Raw genomic sequence first — 21,096 nt, 5'->3', positions numbered from 1 at the left:
TTGCGCAACAATGGGAGGATCGTCGCGCGGACGCGACCAATGGCAGCGTGCGCAGGCGCGGCGGCGGGCTCCGGGAGGGGGAGAGGTGGCAGAGTGCGGCAACCGGCGGCTGCCTCACAGCGCGACCATTTCCCCTTCCCTCCTCTCCCCTCAGCCCAGCCCGCGACCGGGCGCCTCAAGAAGAAGACGAAGATGTCGGCTACGCTGTGTCTCTTCTCCACCCTTGGCGGCTACGTCCTGTCGGCGGCTCTGCTCTTTAAATGCCCGACGCTGCTGCACAGCAAGAAGCGCCAGAGCTTCAGATGCCGCCACATCTCGCACCGCGGGGGTGAGTGAAGCCGGGGTCCGAGCATCGCGCAGCGGCGGCTTCAGGCGGAGGGTCGGCCGGCGAGTCTCTTTTGTTGTTGTTGGTCCCCAAGGCAGACGCTGTCAATCCTGCGCTGCTGCACGCCTCAGTGGCGAGCCCTGAATTTAAAGCAGGTTATGGTGCTCCAACCTGTAATTCCCCATCAATTCCCTACCTCCCTTCCCCTCTCCACTGATTCCCTACCTCCCCTTCCCTCCATACCGATTCCCTAGGTTCACTCTTTCAATTTTCATTCTCCCCTTCCCCACTGTATTGCTCTAAATTTCAATTCTCCCCTCTTCACCGATTCCTTATGTCCCCTCTCTCAATTTTCATTCTCCCCTTCCCTCCAAATCTCTGTCTCCCCTCTCCACCCCTCCAATTCCATATCCCCTCACCAATTCCCTATCTCCCCTCGCCATCTCACCCCCCAACCCCACTATCAGCCCCGGGTTCCCTCCCTTCCTTTGGCAGTGTCTGGATTGCCTGAGACAGGGCTGCTCTATGTTGATCTTTTCAAAATTCGCTCTATTCACGGGCACAGGACGAATGATTGATTTCCAGGTTTTATTTCCTCCGGTTCTCATCATACAATGGTAGGCGGTGTTTGGGCGATCTCCCTCCCTCGCCATTCACTTGTTATTTGTGCTCTGCTCACCTGGGGTTGGTGCAAGCGTAGCAGAACTTAAACCCTCCGCCTGCTCACACTGTGTACACCTTATAACGTCATGTCTGCATTCATACATTATCGATAAGACCGTTCCGGTGGCCTGAGGCCTTTAGTAATACCTGATATCGCCGTGTACTCCCTTCATTCAAAGAATGATAATTTGTGTCAACGGTGGCGTTGCTACCTTAGCGCCAGAGGGTTCGTTCCTGACGTCAAGTGCTGTGCCCTGTTTGCACGTTCTCTCTGTCACGTTTCCAAATACGTTTCCTAATTGCTCCGGTTTCCCCCCACCCCAAAGACATGCAGGTTTGTACGTTAATTGGCCTCCATAAATTGCCCCCCTGTGTATAGGGAGTGGATAAGAAAGTGGGATAACATTGAACGGTGTAATGGGCGATCACATGGAATCAGTGGGCCGAAAGGTGGTTTATATGTATCTCTCCTATCCACCAAATTCCCCATTCCCCTCACCCCGAACCCACATTCTAAACCCCGGGTCTATTTCTAAAACTAAAAAAGCGTTAAAAAAAAATTAGATCAAGCCCTGTTAGGTGAGTTCATCGAATGGGGGGGGGGGGGGGGGGGGTGCTTGCGAAAAGCAATTTCAGAGATTCCTGCCGATTGTTGACAAATCCCACCCCTTGACTAGTAAGGGTGTCAGGGATTAAATTGAAAAGGCAGGAGAATGGGATTGAGAGTGAAGGATAGATCAGCTACGATTGAATGGCGAAGTAAACTTGATGGGCCGAATGGCCTAATTCTGCTCCTTGAACTTATGCTCCTATTGCAAACTTGTGTTCGGCAAGAATGAAGTTCAACTGAGGTGTCTTTGTGTTTAATGTTCTGACAATTATTACTGACCGTTCAACAATGAACAAGGGACCAAGAGCGCCCAGAATTCGAGCACAAATGCTATCTGTAGTTGAAAATTGCAGAGGCGTCACTGGGAATAGAGGCAGCAAATACTAAGAGAAAAATTGGGGGTTTCAGAAGATTAATTTTAAAGGAGATCTTACATTAGAGATTTGTAAAGAGAAATCTGGACGTGAGGTCAACGCGGCGGGCGGTGGATGCAAAATGGTTGGGCTTGGGAAATGAGATTTTGGCAAGGAGTGGGGGCAGGAAAACCAACCTGCAGGAGAGGCTCATGTTGTCCTTCTATCGCTGCTCCATCGAGAGTGTGCTGGCATACTGTATAACCACATGGTATGCCAGCTGCTCAGAAAAGGACAGGTAGGCCCTTCAGAGGGTCATCACGACGGCCCAGAAGATCATCGGCTGCTCACTGCCCTCCCTGGAGCACCTGTTCAGCCTACGCTGCCTCAGTAGAGCAGGCAAAATAATAAAAGATCCATCCCACCCCGGCCACCGTCTGTTTGTTCATCTGCCCTCTGGTCGACGTTTCAGGTCGATCAAATCCCGAACAAACAGACTTAAGAACAGTTTTTACCCCAGGGCCATACGAGAACTGAACACTACCTTTGCACTAGGCAACACCGTTAAAAAATCTTGTACTTAATATAATTGTATTTAATTGTATTTATGTATTTATTTGTTTTTGCATTTATTGCATATATGTTTGTACGCACCGTCAGGATTGGCTATTTTTTAATTTCGTTGTACTCGTTGCAATGACAATAAATGAATATTATTATTATTATTATATTATTAGGGGGGATTTTTTTTTAGATGAAGTTGACCACTTGAAAACCGGCGAGGTGAAACCCAACATAGTGGGCCAGGTAGGCTGGAGAGTGCAAGCAATTCTCCTGAAGTTCTCCTTGGTCTCCCGAAGTTGCTCAACATGCTGCGAAACCCCACATGAAACACGGCTGGGTCGCATAGAATTCCCCGCTCCAAATTCCCACCAGCCTAAAATATCACGATGGTAATTTACACCGGCAGCTAACGGATTTAAAGCCTGCCCGGGTCGAAAGGAGATGATCACCCATTGCCCTAGTCATCAGCTGAAGAAGTGCGTGCACTTTACTCCAGTGAGATATTTCCAGTTTCGCAGGTAAACTCCATTCCTGAACAATACGTCAAACCGCCCACACACTGCCATTGTTTGGCTGCGATTTATTAAGATTGAATATAAAGTAGCGGGACTGGCAGCATCTTTGTGGCCCTTCTTCTGACTTAAGTCTCCTGACCCTAAACGTCGCCGATCCATGTCCTTCAGAGATGTTGCCAGACCCGCTAAGTTACTCAGTGTTCTACGCAAAGATTCCAGTATCTGCAGTTCAATGTGTCTGAATATTTTCTCTCCCTGGATTAGTTTGTATCTCGAAGGAATATTGGAATCGTAGGTAGCGGCACATTGTAATTGCAAACGCTACCAATAACGCAGCCGAATTGTGCGCAGTTAATTAAGTTATGTGAGTGTATGAAATAACACGGTCTGTTACCGGTGGGAAGGAACTGCAACTGCTGGTTTGCACCGACGTTAGACACAAAATGCTTGTAGACAGCATCTCTCAAAAAAAGAAAACTCCTTTTCTCAGAGCATCTGCCGTTCCTTATATCTGTGTTATCAGTGCATTTCTTTGCTACTTTAAAATTACCATTTTGTTAAATATGCATTGTTACATAGCAGTCTAACAACATCACAGTTAGAGACGTGGAAAGATTGTTTTTTGAAACATTTGGATGATTTTTGCCCATTTGGTCCATGCCCTGCAAATAGAAACAATGAGCTAGTTGGGTTGTTATAGGATTATGGCAGTGTGTTCTCACTTCCCAGCTCCTGGTCTTAATTTTGCTTCTTAAGTGCACCTTTAAGTCTAAGCCCCCCCCCCCCCCCCATCCCCCCTCCCCCCCCCCCCATCCCCCCTCCCCCCCCCCCACATCCCCCCCCCCTATGCAAAACCCTCATGTTAAAAGCACTCTCACCAAGATTACACGATGCATTGGAAGGGGCAGAGAGGAGTGCTGAGTAAACAAGAACCAGGATCTTTGAACCAAGGTGCAGCAAATTTCCTTCCTTATCTAGAATAATCCACATTTCATCCTGCCTACCAGCTGTAGGAATAAATTATGAGTGACCTGCACAAGGTGAACAGAATGACCTATTTCTCTGAGCAGACACAAAAATTAATTGCAGATGCTGGAAATCTGAAACAAAAGCAAAAACTGTTGGAACCACCTAGTGGGCAGGCATCATCATCAGTCAGAACAAAAGTTCCTCATCAAAATGTTGATGAGAACCGGAGAACGGAATTATTTCTCTCCCCATTGATGTTACATGACGTGGAGTAGTGCTTCCAGCATTTTGTGTGTCACTTGGCAGAGATTGATAAACAGGGAACAGAAATGTAAGTTGCAGTGAGAGGAAGAGGGTTTTTTTCCCCCAGCTCCAACCCTAACCTTCGGAACAGTCAGAGAGGATTAGGGTCTGTCTTATCGTAGAAGGGTAAGTGTTAGTCTTAATGTAGACTTGGAGTTTATGGGTTGAAGGGATTAGGGAGGTAGAATATTGTTTAAAGTGTACCTAGAGGTCTTCTCCGTGGATTGTCACCTTGTCATGGTGGAGAAGCTGGTGTGGTCCTGAGATCTTGAGAGCGATGCCATCTGGAGCTATGCTCCTGGTAGGGTCACCCATGGCACTACGGTCAAGGGGGAGGTCCCTGACAAAGAGCAATCCAACCAAGACCTCAATGGTGAAACAGGCAGAGGATGATGGCTGACTTTAGTGTAGCATCACAACAGTTGGGAAGGCGGATGAAGACTGCAGTGGGCAGGTGCTATAGATGGGAAGGTAGACGCTCCCGCCCCCACGAGTCTCAGGCAGATGAGGCTCGTCAGCCTGGGAAGGCAGTCCATCTAGGAGAGAGAAAACTCTGATCTAAAACCTCCACTGCCTTGTGGCCATATCCAGTCATGGAAAAGGCTCCAGGAGTATCCCTCAAGAAAAATCCGGAGTCGGTGTCCCTAAGGCAGTTCGTCATTGTCTACAACCTCGTTCTGGCAGCTCCTGCGACGGTGCTGGTGCCAAACTGTAACGGCTCTGCTGACCCTTTGGATCGATCAGCAACGTGGAGAGGGGAACGTGCTACATGGGCAATAGCCTGTCCTTCATATGACATCGCCCAGGCTTGCATCCAACCACACATCAAAGCTGCTCTAGCCGAGGTTTGGAGCGAACAGCCAACAACCAGCATGCATTACCCAAATAATAGATCCAAATAATAGTCATTATATTAATCTGCCATTGCACAGAGGTCCATGATACCGAATAATGGGCAGGCAGTGGAAATGGGAATAAGTGCAATAATATCTGCTCTGAACGCTCAAATTGTTTCACCATTCTTCCAACCGCCTCGCCTCCGACCCATTTTGAGGCATATTTTGAGTCAATTGTTCTCTAATAATTTGGTTTGCTGCATTTCTCTGAATCTGCTGTTAAGTTAATTCTGAGCCAATCAGTCTGAAGAAAGGTCCTGACCCGAAACATCACTTATCTGTCCGTTCCCTCCATAGATCCTGAGTTCCTCCAGCACTTTTGAGTTCTGCTGATATAAAGATGTATTTTCTTTAACTCGGACCGTGGGTGTGGACACTGGCTCGTGGCTCTACTCTGCTGCCTCCATCTTTTTACTGCTTCCTTTCCTTGCCATTCGAACAGAGTACAATATTGAGGCTAGATACAAAAAGCTGGAGTAACTCAGCGAGTCAGGCAGCATCTCTGGAGAAAAAGAACAGACGAAGAATTGAAGACTGAACAAGTGTCATGACCCGAAACGGCACTTATTCCTTTTCTCCAGAGATGCTGCCTCACCCTCTGAGTTACTGCAGCTTTTTGTCTATCTTCGGTTTAAACCAGGATATGCAGCTCTTTTCTACACAATATTGAGGGTAATCTGGCTCGAGCACCATAGTTTGATCGTGTCCTCTATTGACAAGTGTGTTTGGGCTGACTAGTAAGGAGCTGTTCAAGTGTAAATCTGATTTGACTGTGGCAATTCCATGCCAAACCTAATTTTCATCCTCTTATCACCGTAAATATAACAATCACAAATATACCATTGATCTGTTTGAAGATGAGGTGGCAATTTTCGATTGAGGGCAGAGGACACATGCTGTATTACCATGCTGAATAAAATGTAGCAAGTTCTCACCCCACTACATATTACCTGCTGGATAGCTCAGAATTTGCTGAAGTTGCTGCCTGGAAAGAGGGTATTAGCTACAAGAAGAGGTTGGACAAACTTGGATTGTTTTCTCTGAAACCCTGGAGGTTGAGGAAGACCCGAGAGAAGTATATAAAATTATGAGAGACATAGCTAGGGGAGACAGCCAGAACCCTTTTCTCAGGGTGTAAATGTCAAAGACTCGAGGCCATAGTTGTACGGTGAGTGGGGCAAAGTTTAAAAGAAATGTGCAGGGTATGTTTTTTTTTCAGAGTGCTGGTGCCTGGAATCCATTGCCAGGGGTGTGGTGGAAGCAGATAAGATTGTGGCAGTTAAGAGGCCTTTAGATAGGCAAGCAAATATATGGAGAGAGGAGATTAGACTAATTTGGCATCAAGTTTAGCATGGACATTGTGGGCTGAAGGGCCTGTGCTTGTGCTGTATTATTCTGTTCCATGTTAGTGATTTTCTAAGCAATGTCATTGGGCAGTTAAGACCCTGTTACATAGGCCTGATCATTCAGGGTGCCAGATTGTAACTGAACATCCCAAATTGTCCTTGAACGGTGAGACACTGGAGTCACTTGCAGTGCTGACCCAGTAAAGGCAATAAATTTCCTCCCCTGAAGGACACGTCATCAAGATAGGATATTGCACCAAGGTTTTACTACTGATTAATTTGTTTTTGAACTCTAGATTAATTAACATTCCACAATTGTCATGGTGAGACTTAAACTCTGGTCTCTGGGTTATTATTTCAGTGGCTTAAATGCTGCCTCAACATCATACTGCATAGGTCCTTCTTGCTCCTATATGCAATTGCTCATGTGTCTGATGCCTGTTCCATGTCTGAATGCTGGGATAATTATTTCACCACTAAGCTCCTGTGTACATATCATTATTCTTATGGTGACGCATTATTGTATTAGCTTCCCCTAGGACACTTACTCGTTGGTGCCTTCTATTAAATAAGCAAGAGGTCCATCTTCCATCTGTTGTTTCTTCGACGTGGTGCTCCTCTTCCGCACTTTATTCTTCCGTCTGACGGGCGAGCAGATGGCCTTCTCCTGGCCTTCTCCCAAAAGCCTCCTGAATCAAATGAGATCAACTCGGATTAACTTGTTATTTTATCTCTCTTAACTGCGATGGCCTGTGCTGAATTCAGCAAAACATTTCTGCCCCAGCCCTCAAGTAATACTCCGAAGCTTTATTAACTACGCAGTGCGAAGATCTTTCTTGTATCCAACTCACTTCTGGAAGCTGCTAACCGTCAATGCCACTATTTGCTATTGCATCTGGTGGGTTTTCTTCACGTGTGAACTCAGGCACTGGGCCAGGTTATTCAACTTCAGTCTTTGCATCCAATGTCAGTCAGGTCAGCACCTGGTCATTCAACCAAGCAGATACTGTAATTGGGTTTGTTTTTATTGTTCCTAATTAAGAGAGAGTGAAAAGTGGCTTCCAGTAGGGATGGGATAACCTCCTGAAGTGAGTTTTTATTCCACCCTGTTTCCTGGAGCTTTAGATGAATGAGAGGAAATCTGAGAGACACTAGATGCTGGAATCTTGAGCAAAACACAAAGTGCCGGAGAAACTCAGCTGGTCAAGCAACATCAGTGGAGAGAATGGACATGTAAAGTTTTTGGTTGAGACTTTTCTTTAGGGATCTGAGAGAAATAATTAATAGTCAAAGAAAGACTTTATTGGGGAAACTGTTGGTGAGTTTGGGACACAACAGCAGTGTCAGCATAAGGTGCAAGGCATTCTTGGCTGATCGAGATGCAATTCCTGCCTAGAGTTTGTGAATCTTTGGAATTCTGTCCTCCAGAGAACCAGGGATTAGTGTTCATTGGGTCCCACCCCCACCTCTCTTTTCCTGCTTTCTCCCCCCTACTCTAATCAGTCTGATTAATTACTGATTTCTCCTCATCTCAGACGAAAGCTACCTATCCCCTATGGTCCTTCGGTTCTTGACGACAATCCCACAGCATCTCCCCTGCCAAGGCCTTTAAGAATTTTATGTTAAAAATTAGATCTCTTGTACTTCTAGACTTCAGAGTTCAGGCCCAGTCCACTTAATCACGCATAACAAATGCGCCATTTCTGGACGCAGTCCAGTTAATCTTTTACTGCAGTCCTGTTGCAAGTGAATTTTGTTGGGTAAGAAGATCTTAATTGTATGGAGTGATCAAGTTGAAGCCTCACCAAGGCCTTGTACAATTGCAGTAAGATTTTCCTAAGATGTTGTCAATTCACTCAGCTTGTCCAAACCCCTCGAAGCACATGTACTCCCCATTTCTAGTTTAAGATTGTCAACAAACTTGGCAATATGGTACTGATCCCCTTACCCTATTTATTGATGTATGTGGTAAAAAGAGCCTCAAGCACTGATTCTGGCAGTCATTGCCTGTCAACCTGAAATTGATCTGTTTATTCCCAGTCTTTAAATCTAGTCTGATAACCAATCCTCATTCTATTCCACCATGTGCATGAGTTTATTGATTAACCTCCTGTGTGGGACCTCATCAAGTACCTACTAAAAACCATTCCCCCTATCCTTGCAAACGCATCAATAATCAAGAGTTTATTTGCCATGTGTGCGAACAACAGAACAATGGAATGATTACTTACAACAGTATAACAGACCTGTAAACACAATGGCCATATTATGGAATAAACAAAATTCAAAATAAATGAACAACTGCAGTACTAGTGCAAAAAAAAGCTGACGTCCTTAGTGCAATCAAAGATTGTCCATAGCCCACAGTTGAGGCTAGTGTTGTGCCATGTGCAAGAGCCTGATTGTTGTTGGGAAGAAGCTATTCTTGAGCCAGGTAGTCAACAAAAATCCCCAGCATATTAGTCAAACAGGTTTTTTCCCTTCTAGTCCATGTTGGCTCTGCTCAATCCTGTTAATCTTTTCAAGGTACATTTTTTTATATACCTTATAGAGGTATATAAAATCATGAGGGGAATAGCTACAGTGTTTTCCCCAGGCCAAGAGAGTCTTAAAACAAGATGGCATAGGTTGAAACTGATGGGGAAAAGATTTAAAAGGGACCCGAGAGCAATATTTTCCAAAACACGTACATAGAACAAGGAAGTGGTTGAGGCAGGTACTAATTATGACATGCAAAAGAAACATCAACAGGTACATGGTTGGAAAGGTTTGGAGGTATATGGGCCAGGCTCAGGCAAATGGGGCTAATTCAGAAAACAACTTGGTCGGCGGGCCTATTTCCTTGACTCTCTGACTACGCGACAACGTCCTTCAATATAGCTCCAGCACTTTGCCTACCACTGACGTCAGTCTAACAAGTTGGTTTATTTCCTGTTTGCTGTCTCCTGAAATAGTGCTGTCGCCGACCAATCCATCGGTACAAATTCAGAACTTTGAAAGATGATAATCAGAACGTAACCCAAACTCTAAAATAACTTAATTTAAAGCAAACTCAGGTGATTGCACCACCCCACTGCTCTCTTATCAGCCCATGCTATTTGATGAGTCATTCACTGTGATAGGGATGGGCTATGACTCAGATAGCTGTGATTGCAGATGCCAGTCATGAATTTGGTCAACAGTTCAAGGTCAACCACAGCATCATGTCTGTGAGAAGCTGACAACATCAGAATGTGGTCTGAGAACAGCATCCTTGGGGGAGGGGGTTTCCACAAAAAAATCTATTCAGCGCATTTAACACAGAATGTTCCATTTTGATTTATAAGAGTCCGAATCTTTTATTGGAAAAAAAAGGATTTGTTGGAGGGGCTAAAAGTTAAGACACAAGGATGAATTTTAAACATGGAAGCTAAGAGATTTAGAAGGGCTGATCTATATGAGACGCTGCCTCAAAGAGACAGCCAGCGTCATCAAAGACCCACTCCACAGCCACACTCTTATTTCACTCTTACAATCGGGAAGAAGGTAGAGGAGTCTGAAAACCATGATCACCAGTTTCAAGAATAGCTTCCTCCCAACAACTATCAGACTCTTGTACACTACACAACACTAACATCAACGATGAATTATGGTCTGTCTTTGGTTGTACTAAGGACCTCAGAGGTTTTTTTTGCACTAGTATTGTGGTTATTAATTTATTGAATTTGTGTTTATCATATTTGTGTGTATTGTGTTTACAGGCTTGTTATGGTGTTGTAAGCAAGAATTTCATTGTTCTTGTTGTGTCAGGACATAGACAATTAAGCACTCCCTTGACTTGGTTCTAGTGGGGTCCCAAGTGAGTGGTGTAATATGAAGGCAGAGAGTAACAGCTAAGTGTTACGACTTGAAAGGAAGAATTTGGGGAAATGGTTCTGGCTGTGAAGAAGTTCAAAGTGCGTGAGAGGGGGGTTGTCCAAGGATTTTAGGTTGGGACTTTGAAAGTAATTGAAAACAGGGTAGATTAGAAGAAACGTTTTCACCCAGAGAGTTGTGAATTTGTGGAATTCTCTGCCACAGAGGGCAGTGGAAGCCAAATCACTGGATGGATTTAAGAGAGTTAGATAGAGCTCTAGGGGCTAGTGGAACCAAGGGATATGGGGAGAAGGCAGGCACGGGTTATTGATTGTGGACGATCAGCCATGATCACAATGAATGGCAGTGCTGGCTCGAAGGGCCAAATGGCCTCCTCCTGCACCTATTTTCTATGTTTCTATTAAGCATTTGAAAGTTAATATGCTTTTGTAGTAGTTTTCACTTTCAACTTTTCTTCTCAATTTTCACTTGCCTGTGCACCACATGCAAGAACACATCAAATTCATAAACATTCAGTGGCAAGCTGGAGCAAGAAATCACATTCTTGACAAGGGCTTGTTAAAGTTGACAGATCTGGAGGAATGAGTAAATCACCACCACGTGGTCACAAGGCAAATGTGCATACTCCATACAGGCAGCACCGATGGTCAGGATCAAACCCGGGTCTCTGGCGCTGTGAGGCAGCAGCTGTGCCACTGTGCTGCCCCAGTTGGTGGAACGCAGCTTCAGTTAAGCTCTTCACGTCCCAGTATTTTTTAGATGTCAGGCAGCCTGCGCTTTCCATCTTATTTCATTGCTATAAGGATGCGTGCTAGAAACCCCGGCTGCTCTTTACTCCCTCCCATGGTCCACTTGTTCCTCGGGTCTATTTTCAATGACCCTGAAGCAGTAACAGTGTAGGTTCATAGAAGCATAGAAAATAGGTGCAAGAGTAGGCCATTCGGCCCTTTGAGCCAGCACTGCCATTCAATATGATCATGGCTGATCATCCAAAATCAGTACCCCGTTCCTGCTTTCTCCCCAAATTCCATTAGCCCTAAGAGCTATATCTAACTCAGTGACCAGAAATCGTCGTGACTGCGGCTTCTGATCACAAGAAAACCAATCAGTCAGCTGCTGTGGGTCTACCATGTAGTCATTCCCATCATCTTGAAACAGCAGTATGGTCAGAAGGAGTCTCGTGGGAAAGCTGCAGAAGTTAAAGTGTTCAGCATTTTAAATCGAGCATTGTGATATTAAAACCGAAAATATACTTTGTTGAAATTCCCTCTTCTGCATCCACTGAGGTATGATTGTGAGGTTGTAATAAAAAGGAACTGCAGATGCTGATTTAAACCAAAGATAGACACTAAATGCTGCAGTCACTTGCTGAGTTACTCCAGTCTGATTGTAAAGTTCTTTGAAAGACAGATATAATGCATGGAAACAGACCCTTCTGGCTCATCAAGTCCTCACTGACCATCAACCACCTGTTTACACTAATCTAATCCAACTTTATTCTCTCCATATTGTATCAATACCCCCCCCCCCGCCCAGAAACCACAACTCGCCAGCACACAAGGGGCTACCAACCCACGCATAGAGCACAGATCAGTACAACACAGGAACAGGCCTTTCGGTCCACAATGTCTGTGGTGAACATGATACCAAGTAAAACTTATCTCTGCTGCCTGCACATGATCCATATCCCTCCATTCCCTGCATATCCATCTACCCATCTTAAAGCCTCTTAAATCCCACTATTGTATCTCCCTCCATCAGTGAACTCCAGGTATCCACCACCCTGTGGGAGATAATCCTGCAAAGACCTCGGTAAACTCACAACAATCACATGCAATTTTGAGGACTCGTCATATTGTGACATGGGAAATGCAGCAGCCACAGATCCCACAGTGCTGTGCACCTTTGTCACCCATACCGCATGGCACTCCCTCAGCACTGCCCCATCTGTGAGTTGAAGGGCCTGTTTCTGTGCAATACTGTTCTATGAGTGTGATCAAGTTGAAAGGATTCCCATTAGTTCTGAAGAATACCTCCACCGCGTCATGTCTGACGGCAGTGAACAGGGAAATTGAGAGAAGAGCAATACAGTGGGGCAGCTGGTGGAGCAGAGACCCAGGTTTGATCCAGACCTTGGGTGCTGTCTGTGTGGAGTTTGCATGTTCTCTCTGTGACCGCGTGGGTTTCCTCCAGGTGCTCTGGTTTCTTTCCACATACCAAAGCCACAGAAGTTTGTAGGTTAAGTGGTCCCTAAAATCGTCCTTGGTGTTTATGGAGTGGATGAGAAAGTGGGATAACATAGAACTAGTATGAACAGGTGATCAATGGTCAGTATGGACCGAAGGGTCTTTTTCTACACGGTATCTCTAAATCTTAAACTCCCATTACTGGTTTCTGTCAATGATGAGAATGTTGAATCAAGGTTATTTATGGTGGTGAGGGTTACTGATGCCAAATGTCCAGCGGGAGGTGCAGGCAGCGCGGGCACCAGAAGAAGGAAGTAGCTTTCTCAGATCTGCAGTTCATCATCGCTTGTTGGGAAAAGATGACTGGAATCTATTTCCCTTTTTACTTCCCTTTCTCATCCCCTTTCTCCTCCGCTTCCTCCTGTATCCTTCTCTCCGGATATACATTTCACTCCTTTTCTCCTCATATAACACTCCTTGTCTCCTTTCCATCTCTAGCGTTTGGCAGGTCGGTGGATCAAGTGACAATCAATCCCCCCTCCCCCCTTTTCGCCTACATCCACCTAACGCTTTGTACTGCCCCACCTCTCTTTTCCAATCCCCCCCTACTGCTGTTAGTCTGAAGAAGGGTCCCAACCCAATATGTAGTCTGTCCTCTTCTTCCACAGATGCTGCCTGACTTGCGAGATCCTCCAGCACTTTGTGTTTTGTTCATGATTCCAACATCTACAGTTTTATGTGTTTCCATTGGATCTTGATCTCCTTTATTACCTGGCCAATGTGTAGTTTGAAAGATATGTTTTGCTGGCTAAGTTCTTTCATTTATTGGGTTAAACTTTGAGCCGTTCTTTGTGCTTAGAGAGGTAGTAACTATGGCTGCCAAGGGCAATTCTGTGAGTCGATTGAAACTGACTGGGGAAAACAAGAATATGGAGGGTGGGGCAGGAAGAAAGCAAATACCCGTGGAAACCTGTGCAAATCATGTCCTTGGCAACAGCTGATTTTTTCTTTCACTTTTATCTGTCGGTTTCTTTGTCAAAAGGGTGTGAACTTGCTGGAAAATATTGCCGTTGTGAAATTCCTGATCCTTCTTAGTTCTGAGTAGCTCCTTAGAACATGTGTAGGAAGGAACTGCAGATGCTGGTTTAAACGAAGATAGACACAAAAAGCTGGAGTAACTCAGCGGGACAGGCAACATCTCTGGAGAGAAGGATGGGATACGCTAGAGCTCCGCAGAATCAGGTTAAGACTTATTGCAATTTACAAGGAGATTCACAAAATCACGCCATCAAATCTTCCGTCATCCCAGAGCACCAACTGCCATGAAACAAGACAAAATACTGGTCCCTACATCATCAACTTGCTAAATTTTAATAAACTTTGCTACCAATATTCCCTTTACCCAAGGACGATAAGGGAATGGAATATGTTACCACCCAACACACGTGCTGTTCCCGATGTTATGTCATTTAAAAAGGGGATTGAGCAATTAGATCTCCTCAACTTGGTAAAACAGGCCCTTCAAAATTTAATCACTACTCTACTCACTCCGACCTGTGCGAGATAACCACTTTTGAGGTGTTTGCACAGTAATCAACCAGAACCGGAATGGGTGACGTGTTGGGTCGAGACCTTACTTCAGACTTGTTAGGGGTAAAGGAAACGAGATATAGATGATGTGGAGAGATAAAGGACAATGAATAAAAGATATGCAAAAAAGTAACAATGATAAAGGAAACAGGCCATTGTTAGCTGCTGTAGGGTGAAAACGAGAAGCTAATGCGACTTGTGTGGCGGAGGGATAGAGAGAGAGAGGGAATGTCGGGGCTACCTGAAGTGAGAGAAATCAATATTCATACCACTGGGCTGTAAGCTGCCCAAGCAGAATATGAGATGCTGTTCCTCCAATTTGTGTTTAGCCTCACTCTGACAATGGAGGACACCTAGGACAGAAAGGTGGTGGGGGGGGGGGGGGGGGGGATGATGTTAAAAGCACTGTAGAAGTCAAAAAACATGACTCTCCGTGCTTACCAGCTTATCCAGGTGAGCATACGAATGATGGAGCAGGTGAATGATGGCGTCCTCCACCCCCACCTTTGTTTGGTAAGCAAACTGCAGGGGGTCCAGGTATGGTTTAACCAGGGTCGCAGGTGAGTTCATGATGTGTAAGGTCAGCGGCACCGGTCTGTGGTCATTCAAGGAGCTGGGACGCATCCTCTTTGGTACAGGAACCAGGCAGGATGTCGTCCACATCACAGGAACCCTCTCCAGGCTCATGTTGAAGGTATGCTGGAGTACTCCGCACAACTGGCTAGTACACACCTTGAGTACCCTCGGGCTGACACCATTGGGACCCATGGCTTTGCCTGGGCAGAGTCTGCTCAGCTCTTTCCTCACCTGCTTAGCCTTGATGGTCAGGTGCGACAAAAAAAGGGCAGATGGAGTGGACCAGAGGGATTGAGGGGGAGAGTCTATCAGGGGGCAGGCCAAACTATACGGCATTGGCTAGTGATTGTAGGATCGGCATCAGAGGATATCCCAGGGCTGTGGCATGGGCGTCTCAATGGGTGAGGGAGAAAGCCAGCTGGATATTTCCGTACAGCTACACAAAGTGCTGCTAATTCTGAGATCACAGCGCCGGCTATGGCTGGATGCAGGTTAATTCGGAGGACAGACCCACCCACTTCCTCCCTTCAGAGAATCGTCATTGCTCGCTGCAGCTGGTGCTTTCTGCCTGCCAGCTGTTGCTGGAACTCTGCAGATGTTCAGTGCCTTCTGCTGCAGTTGACAGCCAGCAGTTTGGCTGATGATTTGCTATCTCTTCTGCAAAAACCCGCTCTCGCACTTGAGAGCATGGTGACTTTCCACATTTCTGTATGATGTAGAAGGAGACCATTTGTCTCATCGAGTCTGTGCCGGCTTGTGCACAATCCCATTCGCAGCGATCCCATTCTCATTAACTCCCCTCCCCCCCCCCCCCCCCCTCCAGACACTACCTCTCACTCATACCCTCGGGACAATTACAGTGGATAATTAGTCAACCTACCTGAATATCTTTGGGATGTGGGACTTAATCAGAGGGCCCGTGAGGGACCCCCTCCAGAAAGAATGTGCAGACTCACCACAATTGGCACCAGAGATCAGGATCAAATCTTAGATGCTGGCACTGTGAGGCAGCAGCTCTACCAGCTGCACCACTCTCCTAATACACTGCAACCCAGTAAAACCTAGGTACCCAGTGGACCTGGTGGAGGTTTGAGGGGGTACGGAACGGGGTGGTGTACTACGGAATGCCAGCTCCACAGCCTGGCCAACGATTGCCAATCACAAGCCCGGACCTTTGGACAATAAAACACTTTTGACTCTTGACTCTTGGTTTGTCTAAACGTCCACGGGTGCCATGTGAACCTGGAGAAGGGGCAAGAGGTATCTGCTGGCTTGCTCTTCTGGAATGAGTGAGCATTAAAGGAGCCACACCTGCTACTCCATGAGGACCCATTTGCTGAGAACAGGGCCTTTATTGGCTGTGACTGGGATGCTTTACATAAGGCTCTTTTCTGATTGTATCTAGGGGTGCTTACAACAACCAGCCGTTGCCACTCTAGGTATCGGAACATTGTCTAGGTATAGGATGGCACTCTCTATCCCCAGAGATCCAATTACACTTTGGCCACTTTAACCAGATGCCTGCAATTGGTTTGCAGGCTTGACAATGGACCAGAGTAGCACAGGCTGCATTCCAACTGTTAGTAGAGTGGTCAATGCCCAATAAGATGGCAGCAGAGAGCTGCCCCCATTGGGCGGCAGTCCATTGTGCCAATAGTAGCTGAGCTTCCATGGCAAACCATTGAGGGGCTTTTGGGTGACAGGAGACGATGTGACAACATAAGAGTCCAGTGAAGAGCCCAAGCCCCCGTAGACAGCATGCATGCACTGAAAGCTTGGTACCTACCACATAGTGTGATGGAGCAGGCCATAAGCAAACTGAAACAAATATTCTGGGTCACTGGAACAGTTCGCTGGTGGAGGAGCAGTGGGTATCATGATTTGTGTCGTCAATCTGTATTCCTTGCAGTTTAGAAGAATGAGGGGCAGCTTTATTCAAGTATATATATAAAAATTGGCTTGATTTATTATTGTTGTCATTTGTACCGAGATGCAGTGAAATTTTTTGAATGTTCTCTTGGCAAATCATTGCCATACACTAGTCGGGGTGTGATGGGTATCTCTGGATAATATCGCACTCAAGACTAATGCAAGTGAAAAATAATTCTGGCCTGAAACATTGAGAGTGTCTGTTCTTCCTCATAACAGGTGCGGGAGAGAACCTGGAAAATACAATGGCAGCCTTCAGACAGTAAGTAAAGCCAGGCTCCACAGCAGCCTTTCAATTCTTTGAATACAATGTGTAACAGGACCCTGAAGTGATTTGAGCCACAGGTTTGACCCTGTGTGAGACGCAGGGAAATGTATTCAACCCGAGCCAGTGTGCAATCGACATTGTCCGTCTTAACGCCTGAATTTTGTACCGTGATGCTTCTGATCTAGTTTCACATCTTTTTCCTTTAATTTGAGATCAGGAATCCTTTAGTTGTGCTTTCTTTCTCTTTGCTCTCCGATCCCCATTACTGGACACTTGGAACAATCAAGTGAGGAGAAGGGCAGGGTAGTCATGGTGATTATATCATGGAGAAGGGTTCATGAGAACATTGAGCATGTGCATAGAGCAGATGTGGTTTGACGTAATCCATCAATTGAACATATTCCACAAGGTCCCCTAAAAACCTGAGATACATTCTGATGTATTTTGCTGGTTTACTTCAATTTGCTGTTATCTGAAAATTTCTTGGTTATATTTTCCTAAATTTGAAAATCCAGTCCCGATGCTCAGAAGGCAGGTGAATGGGGTTGAGGGGGAAAGATAGATTAGCCATGATTGAATGGCAGAGTAGACTCAATGGGCCAAATTGTCTAATTCTGCTCCTATGAACTTATGGATTCCATTTTTTTTTTAAACTACATTAAAGCCATCGTTTTCTTGTGGACCTTTTTAGTTTTTTGAGCAACTAAAGGTACTTGTCAGTGGTAATCTCCTAAAATAGCCATTCATCTAGTTTCCTTAACTATCTTGTCCAATGTGCACTCCACAGCTGCTTGCTTAGTTCAGATTGGAGATCCTTGTTTATGATTCAACTAAATCACTTTCAAACCCAACATAAAATTCTAATTGTTTTATGATCACTCTTCTAAGTGTGTTACTGCAGTTTTTTGACAACATAGAATTATTAAATTGTACTGCAAGCAACAGATAATTTAAAATCTAATATTCTTTCGTGAGTAAAGAAGCCTCATAAGAACAAGAAATTGATAGACAACAGGATCTAAAAGTAAGCAAGTAATACACAAATTACAGGGGACAACACTGGACTATATTCAGTTTTGTTGATGATACAAATCCAGGCAAAATAGGCAAGGCTGCAAAGAGATGTAGGCGAGTTGAATGAGTGGACATGTAACAGCAAGTTGAATATCATGCAAAAAAAAAGTGATGTTCTCCATGGCTAGGTAAAATTGACAAGCATAATACCCTCCAAAACACTTTTCTACAATACGACGTTTCTTAGAACTACCTGCACTCCTTTTTGTGTATTTCTAAAATCTTTTCCTCTTTACTTATCCAATATTTTCATATTTAAAATTATTATTTTTAATACTGATTGCCAACCCCAAGCACTGTGCCACTTGTGTGATCTATATCTACTCTTGATTAAACCAAACCCGCCTCCCAAATTCTCCATTGTACCCTCTGCCCTTTCCATATGGGAGGCAAGAGTAAGTAGTAAAGCCCTTCAAGTCAGCACCCAGGAGTGAAGGAGTTAACATGCGGCACCCCTGATTTCCCTTGTTATTCAAGGTGGAGCAGTAGAAATGTTAGCCAAGGGACTTTGCATCTGAATAGCAACCTCACAAAACGCCATGATTCTAATCTTTAAAGTGAAACATAAATTATGAAAGTAAGTGCAATTGGAGTATGAGAACATCCTGGCTTCAGGTGTACTGAATGAAGCTCAAATTGTCCTTAGCTCTGCATCCCTCCTACCCCTGGGGTTTGATTGTTTGGTATCAGATTTAGATTGACTGGATTGCGAGAGTTCTGATGCTTTCTTTTATTAATCCTCTCGAATCCATGTCCTCTCATTACTAGTCCCATGGCACTTGTAACTTAGAGAGAGAGATATGGAGAGAGAAGGGGGCCTTTCGGCCCATCAAATAAATGCTTAACATCAACCACCCATTTAAACCAAACCAATATTAATCTAATCCATTTTTTTTTCTCTTCACTTTGTCATCAATTTCCCCCAGATTCTACCATTCATCTACACACAAGGGGCAGTTTAAGCGAGCAATTAATCTACCAATCCACATGTCTTTGGAATGTGGAGGGGGGGGGGAGGAGACTGGCGCACCTGGAGTAAACCCACCTAATCACTGAGAAAACGTGCACATGGACAGCACAGGTCAGGATTGAACCCAGGTTCTGGCACTGTGAGGAAGTGGCTGTGCCAAATGCGCCACTGTGCTAACCATGTTTTTTTTATTGTCAGTATCCTTCGTAATTTTCAACAGACGATAATTATCACCTGTCACCTCCTCTCTCCAACCCAACTCTTAAATTTTACTGTTAGAGGGAGAGCAGCCCCAGTTTGTTTTGCCACATTGGGCAGATGTTTCTTTTTAAATAGTCAAAAACAGTAGAAGATGAAAATTTGAAATAAAAACAAAAAGTACTGGAAGTAAATACACAAGAAACTGCAGACGCTGGAATCTTCAGCGAAACACAAAGTGCTGGAAGAACTCAGTGGGTCAGACTGCATCAGTGGAGGGAATTGACCGATGTCGTTTCGTGTTAGGGCCCTTCAGACTTCAGACTCTGAGTAGACACAAGGAACTGCAGATGCTGGTTTACCCCCATAAAATGCTGGAGGAACTCAGCAGGTCAGGCACTATCTGGAGAATATGGATAGGTGAGGTTCAGGGTAGGATGGGTCTGAAGAAGTGTCCCAACACAAAACGTTGCCTACCCATGTTCTCCAGAGATGCCGCCTGACCTGCCGAGTTACTCCAGCGCTTTGTGTCTTTTTAGTACTCTGGGTATTTCCTGCACTTTCTGTCATTAAGTTCCTTTTGGCTTGAAGTAGGTGTTTGCTCTGTTTTTACATCCAAGTGGGGAAATTTTGTATTCTATGTTACTAAAACACTTCAGTCTAAAGATATATATTTTATAAATATATATATATATTATATAGATAGCAACAACATTTAAATTGTTGATGCATGCGTACATTGACATATTAAAATTTCCTTTGCTCTACCACATCACTGATCATTCCACAAATCGTATACAGCTACAAACAGATACGATAACCCAGTCGTCAGTGTAAAATTAATGAGAATGTAAATTTTGCCTGGTTGATATTTATTGCTGAAATAGACACTTACCATTGAGGGAAGAAAGGACGTTCTCCAGACAGCCCCTCAATATTATTTTGGTGTTTATCAGTCAAAATATCCAAACCTTACAAGTGAAAGACATTCTTCATCCTTGGTGCCATCTTGGTTGATATCCTTTGCAAGCACTTGATGTCTTAGCTAAAACATCTCCAGAATCTTTGGCACTACATCTGAAGTCAATCTGGTTTTATTATCAAGAAGTTTAGCAGAAGTCATCGCCTTGTGCTTTACATATCTATGACATTCCGTGTACTTTATACTATGAAATAGAATAGACATCTAATATATATGTGTTAAATAATTTTGTCAACTTATGTTTATGGAAAAAGCCTTTGTCAGACTCTCGTTCCTGGCCCCCCCCCCTTCGTGAGTTGTGGCCCTATACAAATTCCTGCTTCCCTATTTCATCAGCCCCTGAGGGAACCACAGATGAAAACTAGAAGTGTTGTTCACACGCAGTATCACAAGCCAACATAATGAGTCAAGCAGATTGTCCGCATGTGATCTCTGACCTCGGCTTCATAACTGGGCCCCCTCGAACAAACTTGGAGATCTGTAGTCGCTTCACTCATCCTTTCACCTGCCAAATAATAAAACCTTTAAACCCAAAGGTGAATCCTTTGTGTGGCTGAGATCCTAGGCTTCTTTTTCTTGCACAGCCTTAACTTGAAAAAATAATTTGCTTATTCACTTACTTATTGAATTTGTAAAGCAATATTTTTTTTAAAGAAACCCACCAAATTTAAGTTTACTAAAATTCAAAATTTATTAGAAAGAACTTAAATTGTATATATTTTGCCTACACTCATTGTTTTGAAGTACTTCCAATTCTTTAAGTGCAGTGAAACTCTGATAATCAGCTATTTGATTATTGTGAAGTCCCAGGCCGCATAGTACTGCAATTGGTAGAGCTACTGCCTCACAGCACTGGAGGTCTGGGTTCGATCCTGGTCTCTGGTACTGTCTGTGTGGAGTTTACACATTCTCCCTGTGAATACG

At 44.6% G+C, this 21,096-nt stretch overlaps 1 protein-coding gene across 1 annotated transcript in view; it reads left to right on the top strand.

Annotated features, from left to right (window-relative positions):
• Positions 1-60: 60 nt before the first annotated feature.
• Positions 61-21,096, top strand: part of gdpd1 (glycerophosphodiester phosphodiesterase domain containing 1) — a 41,890-nt gene continuing 20,854 nt past the window's right edge. Inside the window, exons 1-2 of the mRNA XM_078422388.1 lie at positions 61-328; positions 16,900-16,942. Of these exons, the coding sequence (XP_078278514.1) occupies positions 193-328; positions 16,900-16,942 (179 nt within the window). The 5' untranslated portion in view covers positions 61-192. The remainder of the gene's footprint in view (positions 329-16,899; positions 16,943-21,096) is intronic.

This window comes from Rhinoraja longicauda, chromosome 26 (assembly GCF_053455715.1).
Source record: "Rhinoraja longicauda isolate Sanriku21f chromosome 26, sRhiLon1.1, whole genome shotgun sequence".
In the NCBI taxonomy this organism is placed as follows: domain Eukaryota; kingdom Metazoa; phylum Chordata; class Chondrichthyes; order Rajiformes; family Arhynchobatidae; genus Rhinoraja; species Rhinoraja longicauda.
The sequence above is the reverse complement of the archived record's forward strand: the minus strand, read 5'-3'. Positions and strand labels throughout refer to the sequence as shown.